We start from the raw sequence: 18044 nt of genomic DNA on the forward strand, positions 1-18044 counted from the left end.
AGTCCGTCTTCTGTAACTACTTCGTGCTGACGTAGGGCGCTGTATTCTTAGAGTGGAAGATGTTGGCATGGGTCTGTAGCATCTCTTTGCTGTCAAGTGTAGTTGCCCATTTACATATACGGGCAGAAGAAGCTACAATTATGTTGATGCCCACAAAGATATAGATTATTATGAGCAATAGCATCCCATTCTCTTGAGGCCAGTTCTTGAAATTTTGCTAGCCATAGATTCAGTGCTGCTCAAGATGGAGCTTAAGTCATGGCTGCAGTCTGGTCAACATGTAGTTAGCTTTTTCCCTCTGGTGGCAGTTACAGTATCCGTAAAACAACTCAGGAACGTGCATCAGACACTGAGTCTGTGACTCTGTTGTCCTAATCGTTAGCTGCTTTGGCCTGCTCTTTTGTGGCTTGGGGAGGCCTGGGAGACTTCAGCTTTTCCACAAACAAGAGGCAGGGGACGTGGAGGGGCCTTTGTACTGGAGTGGGGGTGGGGGGTGGCACATAGGGTTCTGCTTGGTTCCAGGTTGGTTCCACTGTTTTTCCTATGCTGTGCCCCCTTCTCTCAGTCCTGTTTTCTGCTCATGTCTTTGGGATTCCAGGACAGTAAGCTTTGCCCTCTTAATGGTAACAACATAACACATGGAAACACTTAATAAATAAGTGCTAGCTGCTGTCATCATGATTATCACCAGCATCATCAATGTGACCCGGATGCCCTGCTCTGCAGAGACCTCTCCTTTGGTCTCTTTCTACAGACTCTGCCCTGCCACCCCCGTAGTTGGGGGAACTGAAAGCATTATCACGCTGCCTCCTGTTTCACCCATCAGTAGAGAAAGACTTGAACAGACTGTCCTTTGGTAGACCTTGTGGGGCTCAGACTGTCTTCTCCCTCCCTTTGTCTTTGGTAGAGAGAGGCGTGTGTGTGCGCGCGCACACACACACAAACACACACACACACACACACACACACACACACACACAAACACACACACAGGCAGAGCTGGGTTTTGACTTCAAGGCTCAAACTTTTGGTTCCTGCCTTGTCCGATGCATCCAGAAGAAAAAGGATAGACCCCAAATGCCTAGGCATCTGGAGGACCGATGCCTTCTGAGCAGGCTGACTGTGATTCTGCCCATCCTGGCTGAACCTGACCCTGTCCATGAGAGAGCACGCGGCTTCCAGTAATAATCTGATTCATTGTTACAACCAAACGAAGTGCCACTGGGCACTCCAGACCTGAGGAGGAGCTTCCCGAAGTCCTGGCAGCCACTGCTAAGGCTGAATTCAATTCCACAAATTGCTATGCCCCTACTCTCCCAGGAAATACAAAGAGGATCTCCAGAAAGTCTCCACAGTGCGCTGCTTTCAGCATGGACAGTGTGTTAAACAGCTGGGGCTCGGGCACAGCTGTCTAATGGCCAGCCCTGCCAGCACACAGAGGGAAGCAGAGGCCTCACAGTCAGCAAGGAGCTGACAGCCTGCCTGGGAGACTAGATCTAGCCCTTAGTTCTAGATCTAGTACTAGATCTAGTAACATAGTTACTGGGATGTGTATTAAACACAAAGACCGGAAGAGAGATCAATCACGTGCCAGATCAATCACAGGCAAGAACTATGGCAAGAACTCAGAAAACAGAAAGTTCCATGACTTCACCCTATCCAGAAATGCCTAAATATCTACAACACGTATGACAGCTGGTTTCACTAATATATGAAGAACTCTTACAAATCAAGCAAAAGGCAAAAAAAGGAAATAGAGGGAAAAGGGCATGAGCATATTAAAACTACAATGAGATATATCATTCTGTCTACTTTTGGTTATGTTTGAAATTTTTCATAATAAAAAGTTTTTTTTAATTTTAAGAATTTTTTAAAAAAAGTTAGCTTTAAGAGGCATATAACCAATTGCCTTATTTGGATTTTAACTCAAATAAACAAATGATAAAAATAAATAAATAAGGCATAAGCCGATCAGGGACATTTGAACGCTGACTGGTAATATCAAGTTACCATTCACATTTTAGATCATGATAATGTTTTTTAAAAGAGCCCTTATGGTTTAGATATATTTGCTGAAATGCTTATGGAAGAAATAATCCATTATCTCAGATTTTCCTCAAAATAATCTGGAAAGAGGGAAGTGGGTAGGAAACATCAGCCTCCAGTTATGGGCTCACAGGGTTCATTGTACTAATCTCTATTTTTATAAATGTTTGACATTTTTTATACTAAAATGTTTTTTAAAAAACACATGCATAATAAGATGTTTTCATCCGCCAGACAGGCAAAGAGTCAAAAACTGGATAATATGCTTTGTTAGCAAAAATGGGGCAACAAGCATTCCCATATGTTATTGAATTAGAATAACTCCTTTGAAGGTTGGTTTGGCTTCATTTATTGTATAAATTTACCCTTTGGCTTAGCACTGCCACTTCTAGGAGTGTGTCATATAGATAAACTCACACTTCCATGGTTAGTCACTGCATCATTATCTATAATAGCTAAAAATGAGAAACAATATAAACAAACAATGATATGGGACTGATTAGCAAATTAAGACACATCCTCAAAAAGAGAGCTCTCTGCAACTTAACAAGAACGAGGAAGCTTTCTAGCTATAAATATGAAACAATGCCCCAAATATGTTAAGTTAGAAAAAATCCAGGCCAGTACAATGTGAGTAATATTTGAGTTAAAACAAAGCAAAACAAAGAGGGTGGTGTGTATACCAATGTGCTTGTAGATAAACAGACTCTATCTGGAAGGTTTCACAGGAGACTGGTTCCTATGATTGTCTGGGGAGGAGGGCTGTCCCGGGGACTGGGGGGATGCAGTAGGAGGGAGAATGTTTTCTTACCATGAGCATAAATTAGATTTATTTTCTGTTTTAAAGCTGAGGTTGGTTATCATTGTCAAGAGCAGAAGGTCACATCTCCCCTGCAGGCCTGACTTTCAGGGGAGGTGCAGAAAGCAGGGAGCTGGGGTGGGAGGGGCCAGCTCTGGAGAAGCAGCTGGGCAGGGAGCGAAGGGATCTGCAGAGCGAGTTCTGGCCTGGCTGGGGAGGGGAAGGGAAGGCAAACTCCTGCAGCCTTGCCTCTGAAAGCCTCAGTCGCTGACAGAGTTTAAGCACAGACTTCATGCTGGGGGGAAGCTGCAGAGATCTGAAAGGGTGGCTCCAGGCCATGTGAGTGTTGCTAGGTGGCTTACCCTGCTGTTCCCAGTGTTGCCTCTACACACACCACACACACACACACACACACACACACACACACACACACACACACACCAGCCAAGCTTTCATTAGCCAGCGGGTCTGATTATGCAACCCTTGGGAACAGCCGCTCCCAGAAATGCCACACTCCACCCCCAGGCTCCGGCTCCCGCCTGTGTCCCCCGCCTGTGTCCCCCGTGGGTCACTGTCAACACTCATCTCCCCACAGGCAGCTGCACACTCCGCCCACTCGGGGACAGAGCACAAGGCTGGGGACAGGAAGGGAGGGAGGTTTGGGTTTCTGAAGGGGGCTCTGTCAGGGTAAACTGAGCACTCCCCACTTCTCTCCTACCCCAGGTGTAAGGAGAAAAGAAGTTCCTGGGATGTCAAAGAAGTGTAACTGCCCTCCTCTCCCTAATGGCTCATTTGTCCCCCACTTCTAGGTTCCCTGCACAGCCCAGGGCCCCACAGAGGCACTGCCTCTCCCTTTCCCTGGGGGAAATCCACCTGTCCTGCCCTGTCTGGAAACCCACCTATGGTCTTTAAGTTTCCATCTCTCCATGTTCCCATCAACAGGTCACACAGGAGGCACAAGAGGGAACAACAGCCCTCCACCTCTCCTAGGACTAGCTTCCTGTCTGGTCTCCCCACCAGGGACCTGAGCCTCCCTTCCAGCCAGAAGGGCACCGGGGCAGGGCAGCAGGAACCAACCTCCGCAGGGCCGTCGGCCAGACTTCCCTTCCTCCAGGGGACACTCCCTTGCATGATAAAATCCACCACCTTCGAGTTCTGGAGCACAGCCCCCAACAAAGCTATGGCCTTGTCCACAGCCACCACCATCCGGAAGAGGGCTTCTAGCCTGGCGCCCTGCTGGGCGACATCCTGCCGCCCGGCCCTCACCAGTTCCAGGACCTCCGGCCACCCAGCCTGCGTGTCAGTGGGGGGAGTGCAGTCGGCCCCAGCTGGGCCCAGAATACGGGAGGCCTCCAGCCGGTGCAGGCCTTGCTCCAGGTGGCCCATGCCTCGGTACACACATTGCAGTTTCTCCATGACGTCTTCTTGGAAATTTAAGAGTTTGTCAACCTTCTCATCCAGCACGTTAAGCTTTTGGTCCATGGTGGTTAAGCAGGCCTTGCCCAGCCCTGGCAACCCCGGCAAACTCTCCTTGGGGGCTCCTGACATCCTGATGAAGATTGCCAAGGGTGAGGAATCAGAAGAGCTGCAGACCTCTTGCTTTCACTTGGGCAGCGGTGTCTGGAAGTTCATTGTTCTCTAGCTCAGGCTCACCTGGGTTGTTCAGGGCGCCCAGAAGACCAGACTCTCTCCCAGCCGTTGCCTTTGCTTATCTCCCACTCTGCCGTGGCCATGAGTGACAGGCTGGGCTTGGCCCAGGCCCTTCCCCTTGGGGGCCCCTTTGACATCACTGCAGCATTTAACATTCCTCTCTGAGAGGCTGTTGATGGGCAAATATGTTAAGAATCTGCCCAGGGCAGGCAGAGTTCTTGTAGCTGAAACTAAAGGTTAGAAGAAAAGGGATCTTTTAGGTAACGACCTGATAACTGGACTATACGAGGGGGCCTCAGGGATACCAGGGCAGAGTAAGGGCTTTAGAGGTCCAAAGCACTGAGAAGCAGATGGGTGCCACCCATCACATACACATCCAATTCACAATAAGAAGCTAGACCAAAACAGAAGGAAATGTGAGGCCATTCAACAAAGTTCTGATTTTGCCATTGTGAAAAAATTTGATGCTTCTGCAAATTAAAAACAAAATTTTGGTTCCCCTACTTTGCTGATGCCCCAAAGGTGTTTAGTCTGCTCTGGTGTGAATCAGCAGGTCTTTCCCCACGTGGGGCCCCCAGTCACTAGTCACTTGTACCTAAAAATAGAAGTGAGGAACAGTGGCCAAGTATCATCCCTCAGGTCATGTTCCTTGCAGAGCCCTCTGGGGACCATTTGCCAGTGACACCCTTCTCCCCCAAGGATGTCTACACGGGCATCAGGCACCCAGTCTCTAAACTGAAACAGGCACAGTAAGGCCCTAGAGAGCAAGGGGGCCTGTGTTTCCTGTGGTTTCCAAATATTTTAGCCTCAGAAACACTTGGTTCAAATGAAACTTTTACGGAAGCCACAATAAATATACCAGACAAAAGGGCATGCTCAGGCTGGCACTAAGGTGGGGTGTGAGGGGCACCACGGAGCCCAAGGCTGCCGCAGAACAGCCCACTGACACCACTTGCATCCAGGCCCTCAGAGAGAGAAAACAAGGCCAGAGAGGGACTCTGTCCAACGTGGCCCCGGCACAGGACCTCCTGAGGATAGCGCAGCTCTGGTGAAGGCTGGCACCAGGGAGGTGAGTGTTAGCATCCCCCTAAACTCCCTCCTTCTGAATAAAAGCAGTTATGAGAATAAATTTGACCTGGAACTCTGACATCTAAAAACACCTTGGGATCGTTTTGCTGTTTTAAGCTGTAGCTGAGTAGTAAACACAGTGTGCAGCTTGACCACAAACCCCTTGCCACTCGCCCTCTGTCAGGACAGCTGCCCTTAGCAGCCCATGTAGAAATCCAGACCCATTTCTGGGAGCACGGACTGGGTGTCATTGATGGAACGGCCCAGAGCATGCTCAAAAGGGCACTGGTCTGTTACATTCACTGTGATTTAAAACACACAGATAAACTCTCCTTGAAAAAGAAATTTGGGACACACCAGGCTCCAGTCCCTCCTGAGGATTCACCCTCAGCAGGACCTCACCTGCCACAGAAAGAAACCAGCACCTGGGTAGGGACTTACTTCTTCCTCCGTAATTCCTGCTTAATACTTCCCTGTGGAACTACTGTTCCCTGGGTCAAACTTTGGGAAGTGTCCGCCTAGAGAAATCTCTGGAAGTCTAACACCCAGCACAACGTCTGTCCTACAATAGGTGCCGATAATCTTTGTGAAAGGAAGTCCCCACAGTCTAAAGGGACAGATGCTGTCTCTGGGAGACAGTTCCCACCAATCCTTGGCTTCACTATGACCGCTGCTCTAGAGAGTTTCAGAGTAGCTTGCATCCAGGCAGGTCCCGGGTTAATAAAGCCTGGAAAGAAAGTCTAGATGAACACAAAGGACACAAATAAATGTCCCAGACCACCTATTTATATCAAAAGCAAATTATTTAAATTACAAAAGTACTTGCCCCAGGTCTCCCTTAAGCGACAAGTAATTGCAAGGCAGCTGGTTTACTGCAAACATGTCTGCTGCGTCATACACTGTTACAGAACCACCTTGAAGCCCCTGAGGCCAGAACAGTGCCCTTTTGGCTTGCCTTTTTCCCCAGCGCACCAACGTGCCTGGCACATAGGTATTCAAAGCAACTGTATGGAAGGAATGAATAAAGGAGGCTCCAGCAGGAGCCGGAGGCTGGGCTGACCACCGGGAGAATTGTGGAAGGAGGAGGCTACAGCCCAGATTTTCCAGAACAATCAAATGAGCAGAAGGCAGGAAGCTCTGACAATTCCCAGAAGTAAGCTCTGGGACCCTCTGGGAGAAAGCTCAGAATATGCCGACAGGACACGTCCTTAGGTCTCTTTGATGAAAAGGAGCAGCCAGGAAAACCAGCTTTGAACCCCTTTCATTTCTCAGCCTCCAGAAGACATGAGTTTATGAGCACATGGGCTCTCTGAGGGCTGGTGCATGGCTTCTCTCCAACTCCCTGATTTAGAGGGCACAGCAAGAGCCATGGGCAATTCCTTTTGGGCAATGCCGCCTGCCCAGAGGATGGGGGAGGCATTCCACCCAGCAAGCCAAGAGAACGCAGACAGAGAAAAGGCAGCCTAGCTGGATGGACACAGAGTAGCAAGTGCAATGACACCTCATCCTTCCTGGCTGAGGACTGGCAGCTGATCCACTCCCGGAAAAACACAGGCTGACCTCTGCCGTAGGCTGCAGTCAGTGTGTGCTGAATCCCAAGGCTCTTCCCTTGTCTTTCTGGTGACAGCCAGCTTTCCCTGAAAAACCCCAGAGAGGCCTGTGGACCCTGAGACCCTAGGTGGAGGAAGAGGGGAGCAGAAGTGCAAGGCTGAGGAGTCCATCCAAAGCTGTGGCTCTCCTCCTTCCCCACCCTCCCTGCAGATCAGAGATCTGTTTCTGCAGAGACGGAGCAGTCCACAATACAACCGTTCTATGCACTGGCTTTGGGGTCCCTTGGGAGCTCCCCATCTGATCCTCAACAAAGTCAAGCAGTCAACAAGCCTCAACCACCCACCCAGGTTTTTGTGACTTATTCTGAAATATGCACAGAAAAAAAGGATCACCAGGTATTCAAAGAAAGCCCCCAAGATGAAAAGGGGAGCTCAGAACAAATAAACTGAAATATAATTGTGGCAGAAACAGAGGAAAGTTTTAAAAAAAGCCTCTCATTAGTAACCACAGAAAAGTGTGAAAGACTGTTCCATCCATTAAAAAAGAAGAGGGTGTTATGGAAAAAGAACAAACGTAGAATAAAAGGGAGGTCTTTTACAAATATGAATGTTAACATTTAAAAATCCAATATAGGGATTAGAAAACAAGGTTAAGATAATATTCCAGAAAACAGAACTGAAAGATGAAGATAGAGAGAAAAGATAAGAAAGAGAGACAGTGGATCCAGCTGGTCCTACATCTAATTAACTGGAGTTCAGGAGGAGAAATGAAAGAAAGAGGGAAGGAATTTATCAAAGAAATACTGCAGACATTATGCAATTTTAGAACAGAGAAGTAAAGAGAAGATTGTAAAAGCTCCCTGAAATTTAAAAGAAAAAAAAAATCATATATCAGAGAACTGGAATCAGAGTGACGTCAGACTTCTCATCCTAAAAACAACCAGATGCGGCAAGACAGTTAGGTTGTATGTAAAATCCTAGATGAGAGAGAATTAGAATTTCGAAGACATTGCACCATTGTCAGAAGACAGAATAAAGACTTTTAAGACTTTCCAAGATGTAAAAAAATGTATGCCCCCTTTCCAAGGAAGCTGCTTGGAGGATAAACACCAGCAAAACCAGGGACTAAACAAGCAAACAAAAAAACAGAGCTCCAGGAAACAACAGCTTCAACCTAGGCCCAAAGTTGAAGCAGGAAGATGGAGGGTCCCCAAAAGGGAGGACTTCAGGGGGGAAAAAAACAGTATACAGTATAATATAATTAAGGACATGTAGTAAAATATTAAGAGCATGGGGCCTAGGGTCAGACCATCTGGATTTAACTCCTGCCTCTGCCAGTTTTCGGGCAAAATCACGAGCCAGTTTATTTAACCTCTCTGAGTCTGTACTTCCTGGGCTGTAACATAATAACAATGCACACACTTCATAGAGTTTTCAGGAGGGTCACCGGAGAATTCTTGCAAGGCACCTGGAACAGAGCTTGGCACCCAGTGAGTGCTCAAATGTTAGCCATCAGTATGATGCTGGCAACAGGACAAAAAGGGAACAAAAGGAATCAGAGACTGCGAGAAAATCAGAGTTCAGGAAAGAATGAAATTAAAGTACATGATTGAATTTTCAGTGAATTATATTTATATAATATAATATTACATTATATATATTATATAACTTTATGCCATAATAAAGTAAATACTTTACTAAGTTAAAACAGTGATATATGTATTACAAGAGTTGTGAAGGGAAAATGGGGAGAGCTAAATCTTCGTTTCTCTTAAGAGGAAGTCCATAGATAATGAACAAAATTGATGAGGAGAGAATTGGAGTCGAACACCAGGAGAAACAGCTCAAAGGCTTCAGTGTGTTTGCAGCTGGGGAGCAGAGGAGAGGAAGCAGGCTTTGCAAAGCTCAAGGGCACAACATCTGAGGGGGAGACTGACATGCGGTAGACTGTGTAGGTTTGTGGATTTATAACAAGTGTGGCAGCACAAGGCAGTGAAAGGTCTTGTTCTAAGAAAATCAAACATCATGACAGTTTTCTGAGAGACAGAGGCCACGTATCTTGAGGAAAGGGGTGCTTACCTACTTTCATACCTAAGTGCCCGTAGGGACCAGCTGCGTACCTGGAACTTAATCTCCCCGAACACAGCTTTCCTCATTTGTAAAAGGGGCTCATAACAGTGCAGTAACTTCAGGGCTACTTGAGTATTAGGATAAGTAAAACACTTAGCACAGCACCTGGCACATGGTAAAGTACATGAAAATGTGGAGATTGGAACTCACCACCCCTCACCACACCCATCCCACCCCAGAAGCTCAGCCAACAAGGATGGCAGTGTACTCAGTCCCCTCCTTGTGCGGGGGCGGGGGGGGGACAGGAGGATGAGGGGGTGTCTTCCCAGTCCTAAGTCAGCTCCCCCAGCCACCTGGCCTGGCCCAAGCCACCTCCCCGCATGCACCATTAGCTGATGTGCGCTCAGAAAGGGCAAACGCGTCCTCCATGAAGCTGCGCTTACTCCTGGAAGGAAACCAGAGCTGAAACAGAACCTCAGGAAGTCTCGCAGGCTTCAACGTGGACAACTTCGGGGTTAGCTGCCCCTCAGCCTCCTCTGCCCGCTACACGGCATGTTAGTCGGGAAAGGCCTGCGCTGACCGTCCCCGGGCTGTACCCATCAACCAAAGCTTCCTGCTGATGGAGCTTCTTGGTCCAAGACGACCCAGGTCGGGGGAACTATTGTCACCGAGACTCCCTTAGTCCCATGAACCTAACAATGCTTCCTCGGGCTCCTACTTCAAAGCAGACCGGCCTGCTTACCGCAAATATCTGGGTGTAATCCGACGCCCGCTACTGGCCTCTGGCGCTGGGACTGCGAAGTGCCAGCGTGGGGCACAGTATCCCCGTCCTGCTGCTGCGGCTGTGCCAACCCAGCGTTTACTCTGCCTGGAGATGCCCGACTGCCCGGAGGCCTGGGAGCGAGGTGGGCCGGCCAGGATAGCTTCTCTAGAACTCGGCCTGCAGCGATAAGCCTGGCATTTCCACTTATCACTGAGCCTGCCCCAGGCCCCAGAGGCATCCAGAGGTTTCACTTGGTTATCTGCTTTGCTGGGCGGTATCTGCCTCCCTGGGGGCCTACTTCCTGCATCACTTAGCGGAGTGTCCAGTGTGAAACAAACACCACATGGTCCAAGGAGAGAAGAAAGAAGGTAGGGAGTCCTAGGACAGAGCTGACCTGAGTTCAAAACCCAGGGGCCCAGGAGAAGAGCTGGGGCTCCTTGCCTTCAGGCAGCCCTCCAAGACAGAGCAAAGTCCTGAGTAGCAATAGAACAGGTTGCTTCAGGGGATGCTTGCACCCTGGCTGGGAACCTGGTTAGTTATCTCCACACTGGGAGGGACCAGCTATTGCCTCTTCAAGGAAAACTGCTCAGGAAACAATGAAGATATCTAGAGCCCCAAAGACTGAGGCATGCTGCAGTGAGGGGAAGGCTATGACCTGCCTCTTCTGCTAAATGAGACACCTGCTCCAACTCAGCTGGTGCCCTCAGGGAGGCTCCCTGGACAGATCTTCCCAGAGTGCCCTGGGGGAGGCCAAGCCCTCCACATACACTGGCACATGTCCACAGACAGACAGACAGAAACACGCGCATATCACTCCAGGGCCCCAACTCACCTGGCCTGGCTGACAGGAATCAGAGAAGGGGCTGCAGGCTTTTGATATTGGCTTGCTTTGCTGAGCCTGACCATGGGCAGATCCTGCGCTAAGCACTTTAGCCGCACATGTCTTATTTAAACCTTGCTACAACCCTATAGGGTAGATTACTATTTATCATTCCCATTTTACAGAGGGGGATCAATCTAAAGAACTTAAGTGGCCTACCCAAGGCCACGAAGTCAGAAAACAGTGGAGCCAGAATTCCAACCCAGGTTGATAACTCACAGCACTCTGCCACTTTCAGAGACAGTGAGGACTTCAGAGATGGTAAGGGTCAACTCCCTCATTTTGTAGATGGAGAGTCTGAGACCTGGAGAGGGGAAGGGACTTTCTGAAGGTCACATAGTAAGTCAAAGGCAAAGGCAGGACCAAATAACAAAACTGTTGCCCTCAGAGTGGCCATGGAACTCTCCACCCTGCTCTCTGGGTTTCAGAAGGGTGTGTGTGTCATGAAATAGGCCTCTGTCCACAGGCTCAGCTCTGACAGTTGTCTGAGGAGATGAGGAGGGGGCCACAGGGCAGGGACCCCCAGATACTGTATTGGTTGCTTATTCTTTTGTAGAAAAACGTCTACAGCTTATCTCATCTGGCTATCCAGAAAAATAGCCACAGTCCTGCCAGGATGAATCCAGGAAATGTGCTTGGGAATAAAACCAAAGTCAAGTTGGCCTCTCTGAAGAAGCAGAGAGGGAAATGACAGCTGCATGGCTGGCCTGGGCCTCAGGGAAGTCCTCTGGTAGCTCTCAGGTGGCTAGTGGGTTTGCTCCCAGTATCTCACGGTCTTCTGTAGTCAGCATTCCTACCCCTGGTTGAAGCCTTTTCATTTCATCATTTCCTTTCCCACCTACCTAGTCAAAATTGTTCCCAGCCAAGCACGGTCAGATGGAATCAGCCTGAAAATACCAGAGAAGAACAAAAAGCACCCTCATAAGCCAAATCCACACCAGCAGCCATTCATTCATTAAACATGTACAGAGCAACACTTATTAGGAAATAATAAAAGCACTAATATTCATCGAGCGTTTCTATGTGTCAGGCACTGTGCTATATCTTCACATAAATTACTTTTGCCCCTCACGACAATTCTAAGAGGAAGAGACTATTATCCCCATTTCACAGACAAGTCAACTGAGGCTTGGAATGACGAAGCCATTTTCCAAAGTCAGTGTAAGAACCTGTATATCAATGCAGGCAGCCAGACTCCTGAGTCTGCTTTCCACTGAAGGAGTCTAACTGAAACATTTTGTCTAGAACCGGATTTTGTCTCTGGGGGGCTGCATTTGCCAACTGCCAGTTCAGAAACACAATTATATTTGCAAGTTGGAACTAGGCCAACCAGTTTCTTGCCAACACATTGTATTGCCTGTCCTTCTACCGGCTCACACTGGCAGGGTGGACCCACCTGCAAAGTGCTTTGTTGTGTGCTTCACTTACACTCATCGGAGGTGCATGGATTACGAATCTTATTTTACTCATGAAGAGACTGAGGGTCCCAGGGAGAGGCAGTGCAGAGCTGGTCTTGGCCCCAGGGCCTGTGTTCACTGTAGAAGGTAGGGTTTCTGACCACACACACACACTCACTCACACACAATCACAGTCACTTTGGGATCCCCAACACATCTGACTTGATAGGAATCAGAGAAGGGGTTGCAGGCTTTTGATATTAGCTCTGAGCCTGACCACAGCAGACCTGTGCTAAGCCCTTTGGCTGCAATATCTCACTTAAACCCCTTGATTGTGCTGACTCTTGTGAGCTCAGAACTCTGCTTGTGCCATGGCAAACTCAGGAAGTCTGGGTGGGAGCAGAGTTAACGCACTGGAACAACAGAGAAGGCGGGACAGCCACTAACTGCTGGGTGCAAAGGATGTGGGTGGGATGGGGCAGAACTATATGATGCACCAGTGTCTCCAGCCCTCTTGTGTCTGAGAAAAAGAATTCCAACATCGTCTGCTCGAATTCTCTCCCCGCATCTTATCCCCCTCTGACGAGAGCCTGGTCTCAGGACGTTTGGTGTCAGATCTGAAGAAGGGGTGGAATCTGAGGTCTGGAGGACACAATTTAGTGAGCTGGGTAGCAAAGTACCAAGAAGGGGAAGAAAAGATGGGGACAGATAGACAGGGAGCGGGGCCTGGGGTTGGGGAGCTGCAGACCTGGGGCAGCCCCATGATGCGAGAGAATGGGTGAGAAAAGAACGGAGGGTTTGGAAAACTGTGTGCTGCAACATGTGGATGGTCATGGGGAATCACAAGTAGGAATGGCAGAGTGGTCTACCTTCCATGGCCCCAAGTCTTTGCAGAAACTCAGTCACTTGACGTCAACCGATACAGGGTGTAAGAGACAGGTAAAGAAATAGGAAAAAATTTTGGCAAAGTGGAAGGACTTCTTGCCAGAAACAGGACTTGGGCTGAGCCTTGAAGGATGGGTGAGGTTCGGGGAGGCCAGGGAAATGTGAGGGCACAGAGTGAACAAAGCTCCAGGTGGAGCCTGGCAGATGGAAGTGACAGTGCAGAGACTGGCCTCAGGCCAGATGTCAGTGGAGGCCCAAATGATTCAGCAGGCAGGACCCTTAAGAAAGTGGACCTGGAAAGTCAAGCAGGGACATTTAGACCCAAAGGAGCAAGATAAAGGGGCAACAATCCTGTGGAATGTTTTTAGGTGAGAAATAATATGATAAAATTAGTGTCTAAGAATGGACAGAATGATTACCTAGGGGTAGGAGGGATTGACTCAGAGGGGACACAAAGCCACTTCTGGGATGTTGGAGATGTTTTATATCACGGGTGGTGGTTACATTGGGTCATGCCTATGTGCATACAGGTTTGCAGTATTCAATTCAAAAGGCTGTAAGATTTGTGCATTGTGCTGCATATAAACCATGCCTTAATCAAGTTCTGTTAGTATGAAGAAAAGGGAGGAAGGCGGAACCGATGGATCTGACAGCAGACTGCAAATGGATCAGGAGGGCACGGGATCATCGTCTGCACAGACGCTAAAATCAGCAAGTGTTTACCAGTTCTGGGATGTACGCTGTTGCCAAAACACGGGGGCGCTAAGGAAGTGGAGTGACATCTGATAGAACAAGTCTTTTTTTTTTTTTTTTGCTGTACGCGGGCCTCTCACTGTTGAGGCCTCTCCCGTTGCGGAGCACAGGCTCCTGACACGCAGGCTCAGCGACCATGGCTCACGGGCCCAGCTGCTCCGCGGTATGTGGGATCTTCCCGGACCGGGGCACGAACCCGTGTCCCCTGCATCGGCAGGCGGACTCTCAACCACTGTGCCACCAGGGAAGCCCAAGAGAACAAGTCTTTGAAACTCCTTTCGCAAGTCCTGACTGAAGCTCTGAGGCCCTCCTTCTACCACCCCCATGCCCACAACCGAAGCAGGACCCCTCCCCACTGTAGGCCAGACACTCTAAGGATCTGTGGTGTTCCACCCAGATACAATAGGTGAAGGCTTCAGCCCAACAGCAGGTCACAAAACAGCAAGTACATACATTAGAATCCCATACTTGTTTAAAATATATATATATGCCAGCACGGTTAATTCTGCATGAGAGAACTGCAGATGATCTTTCTTTTCTATATTTCACTTATATAATTATTCTAATTTTTAAGTGTATTATTTGTGTTATTAAACAAGTTTGTTTTTCTATAATAGTCACCATCCACCTGGACCCACAGGAATTATTCTAGACAGACAATATGCACCAGAGAAAGGTTTAATTAACCAAGAACAGAGTGACAGACTCCCTCAGGAACCCAGCTAACAGAAAGCAGCGTTTAGTAACCTTATAGGGAGGTCAGAGGTCAATTGCTTAACCTTAAATGAACAGAACAAATGTATATGTAACAGACTCAGGACTCCTCAGAAATAGCAGACCTCCAGGGGATAGAGCAACAGATTCCTCTTTGCACTTTGTTTTTTAAATAGATTTTTGCCTCCTTCCAACTTGGGAACAAAAGTTCCAGACTCCACGTGCAACTCATAAACTATACGGGAGAATTAACTTGGGAATTTTTTAGAGCAAAGTTGGCAAACATTTGGAAACAATCAACAACCACAGCATTCTCAAGTGATTTGAGCCATAAGTATTACTAATCACAGCAATGTTTGAAAACAGTCTTGAAGTCTGAATTACACATGCAATTCCCCCAAACCTGCACAAAACCAAAGACAAATCCATGCACTTAAAATTGTTAGTTTTTATTATTGTTTGCTTTTGGTCAGACTCTAAATGTGTTTTCCTGAGGGTCTACATGCCCCTAATGCACCTGCTGAAAACACACACACACAGTAAGTTTACCATCTGCACTTACATACCACCTTCCATCCATGGATCCTGAGTGGTCTGTCAGAAATGTTGTTTTCATAAGTCCCCAGTGAGATGTGTAAATATTGTTACCTCCATCTTATATGCAGATAAACTTAAACATGTGGGCAGCTAAGTGGCTTGTCAACAGTTATAACCCAAGACAAAATCCATGCAAGCCACCCTGTGGTCTCCCTTCCTCTTCTGACCCTGCCTTTGAGCTTTATTGTTGGCCCTGGTTTAAATCATGCACGCAGGCCATGGTTTCCCTGGTGATGGAGATGGCATTCTATTTCCTGCCCTGAATCTGGCCCGGGGCCCTGGTGGCACCACATTTAGCCACAAGTGCATCAGCCATACGTGAGTGGGGACAGCTTGGCTCCTTGGAAACCTAAGTGGCATGTGTCAGCTGGCACCAGCCTGCTAAGAGCCACTCCAGGCCACCCTGCTAACTCTTCCATCACTAGCCCAGAGCAATCCATAATGAAGGCAATGACGACTCTCCAGGAGCTGGATGAACAAACGGGAACAGCTCAAAGGCAAACTCTCTGGCCCGGCTTCAGTCCAGCCCTCAGGGAGAAATAATCCTTACATACCTGGGAACCAGGCCCCTAGATAAATCCAGCCTTCCCTCTGCTCATTTCTATGGACAAAGTGTGATGGTCACAGATTACATTCCTAATAGGCAACTGAATTTACACTTCCAGTTTCCAGTTGCAGTGTTTGTTTTTATGGTTCATTAATTAACGTGTCCTGGAATGACCATTCAGAATCACCTCCAGAAAAATAAAGTTGCTGGGGCATCCACGAGGTAACGAGTTACCACCTGAAAAGTTTCTCTGATGGTTGCAGTCACTCTTAGAAATTAAGGGTGGAGATTGTTTTGTGAACTCTCTGTCATTTGGTCAATAAATGCCATATACTGTCATTTTTAATTAATTTCAACTTCTTTGTTAACCTTACTGGATGGTCATGTGCATTTATCAACTAGAGGCTGGGTTAATTGCCCTTCCTTCCCATGTGCTCCCAAAGCACCCCATACATCTTCCTCTCGGACCCTGCGAGTGATAATAGCCCTGTGGAGCATCTACCTTGTGCTAGGTAAATGCTAGCGCTTTTCTTTTTTTTTTAATTCTAGGTATTACCACTAATATCCTCATTTTACAGATAAGGAAACTGGCCTAGAGAGATCACAAAGTCACCTGTGATCGCCATAACAAATTACCACAAACTTAGTGGCTTAAAACAACAGAAACATATTCTCTCGCAGTTCTGATGGCCAGAAGTCTGAAACCAGTATCACTGGGCCAAACCAGGTGTCAGCAGGGCTGTGCTTTCTCCGGAGGCTCCAGGGGAAAATCATTCCTTGCTTTTCCAGCTTCTGGTAGCAGGTGGCATTTCTTGGTTTTTGGCCGATCACTGCAGTCTCCTCCTCCACGATCACACTGCCTTACCAAGTCTTCTGTGTGTGTGTCAGATCCCCTGCCTCCCTTTTATGATGATATATGTGACTGCATTTAGATCCCACCTGGATAGTACAGGATAATCTTCCTATCTCAAGGTTCTTAACTTAATCACATTTGCAAAGTCCTTTTTCACCATATAAAGTAACATTCACAGGTTCCAGGGATGAGGAGGTGAATACCTTTTGGGGGGCCATCATCTAGCCTCTCAGCCACTCAAGGGCCTTCAAGTTTCTCTTCTCATGCACTCATGAGGGTTCATTGGCTGAGTGGTGAATGTGTAGCACAGAGGTCAGAGCTCAAGCTTTGGTGCTAGGCAAGCCCAGGTTTGAAGCCCAGCTCTACCACTTACTGTGTGACTTTAAGCAAGTACCTTAACCATATCTAAAGCTAATATGTGGGATTGTTTTGAGGATTAAATGAGATAATGAATGTGAAATGCCTAATACAACAGTGCCTAAACATAGTTCAGTGCTTGGTGAATTTGTTAAAAGCAGAGTGTAAGCTGGAGTTCTGATCCAGCCTTACAGAGGGGAGGCCAGGGAGCACCAGGTTTCTATAGATGAAGAAATGTGAAAACCTGGGTGGGGGGGGCGGGAGGGGTCATTCTGCCACCGAGCCAAGAAAGTCAGTGCTAACCAAGCATAGAACTCTCAAAACCTTTTGGTGTGGAACAACATAAGGACCTGCCAGAACTGGCCATGCAGAAGGATTTCTGCTCTTCAAAAGTGGAGAATGTGAACTTTCTCCAGGGGAGGTGTGGATCTGGGTCCCCAAAATGTGTATTTTCGTCATAGATATTCTTATCATTGTTAGAAAGAGGATTCATTTGAAAATTAACACTCTGATGATTCTCTTGAGGTTAAACTGATTCCAGTTTCAAGACCTGTAACAAAAAGAATGAGCAATAAATCAAGAGCTTAGAGCATGGTGAATAAACAAAGAAAAAAGGCAGGAAATGGTAGGAAAAGAACAGTAGGAATAAAAAAAGAACGTTTTAAACCTGGGCATTTGTTATTAGTACGTTTGAGAGATGACACGCAAGCTGGTTTGCCTCCTTAACTCTGATCAAAATAAATGTGATCTGATTCTGTTCCATTCATTAACTGGGGTAGGATAATATGAATTTTAATAAAGAAGTTTTAGTACTGTACCTCTAAATATTATCATATATTATGATCTGTTCAACTTGCTATATTTCATTCGTCAGGTTTTTTCCGTTTAATCCACTGGGATTCTTTACAGGTATGACAAGGATTTCTCAATTTGAGTGGAAAGAATGCTAAGGGACAATGAAACAGGAAAGTAATAGATTTTGCCTTTCTGAAAAAGAAAAACTACAAACTACTTAGATGTCAACTGGTAGGGGAAAGAATGATAGCTCTACATCTACTGCCATGAAAAGCTATCCAAGACATATGGTCGAGTTAAAATTCACAAAACCACCTATA

General features: G+C 47.3%; 1 protein-coding gene across 1 annotated transcript in view; it reads right to left on the reverse strand.

The window, feature by feature from the left end:
* MYLK3 (myosin light chain kinase 3) overlaps positions 1–4393 on the reverse strand; it is a 43017-nt gene extending 38624 nt beyond the window's left edge. Inside the window, exon 1 of the mRNA XM_022555172.2 lies at positions 3923–4393. Coding sequence (XP_022410880.1) covers positions 3923–4393 — 471 coding nt within the window. The remainder of the gene's footprint in view (positions 1–3922) is intronic.
* Positions 4394–18044: the final 13651 nt, after the last annotated feature.

Source organism: Delphinapterus leucas, chromosome 20 (assembly GCF_059928025.1).
Source record: "Delphinapterus leucas isolate spDelLeu-1000000601 "Yukka" chromosome 20, BTC_Dleu_Yukka2, whole genome shotgun sequence".
Lineage (NCBI taxonomy): Eukaryota > Metazoa > Chordata > Mammalia > Artiodactyla > Monodontidae > Delphinapterus > Delphinapterus leucas.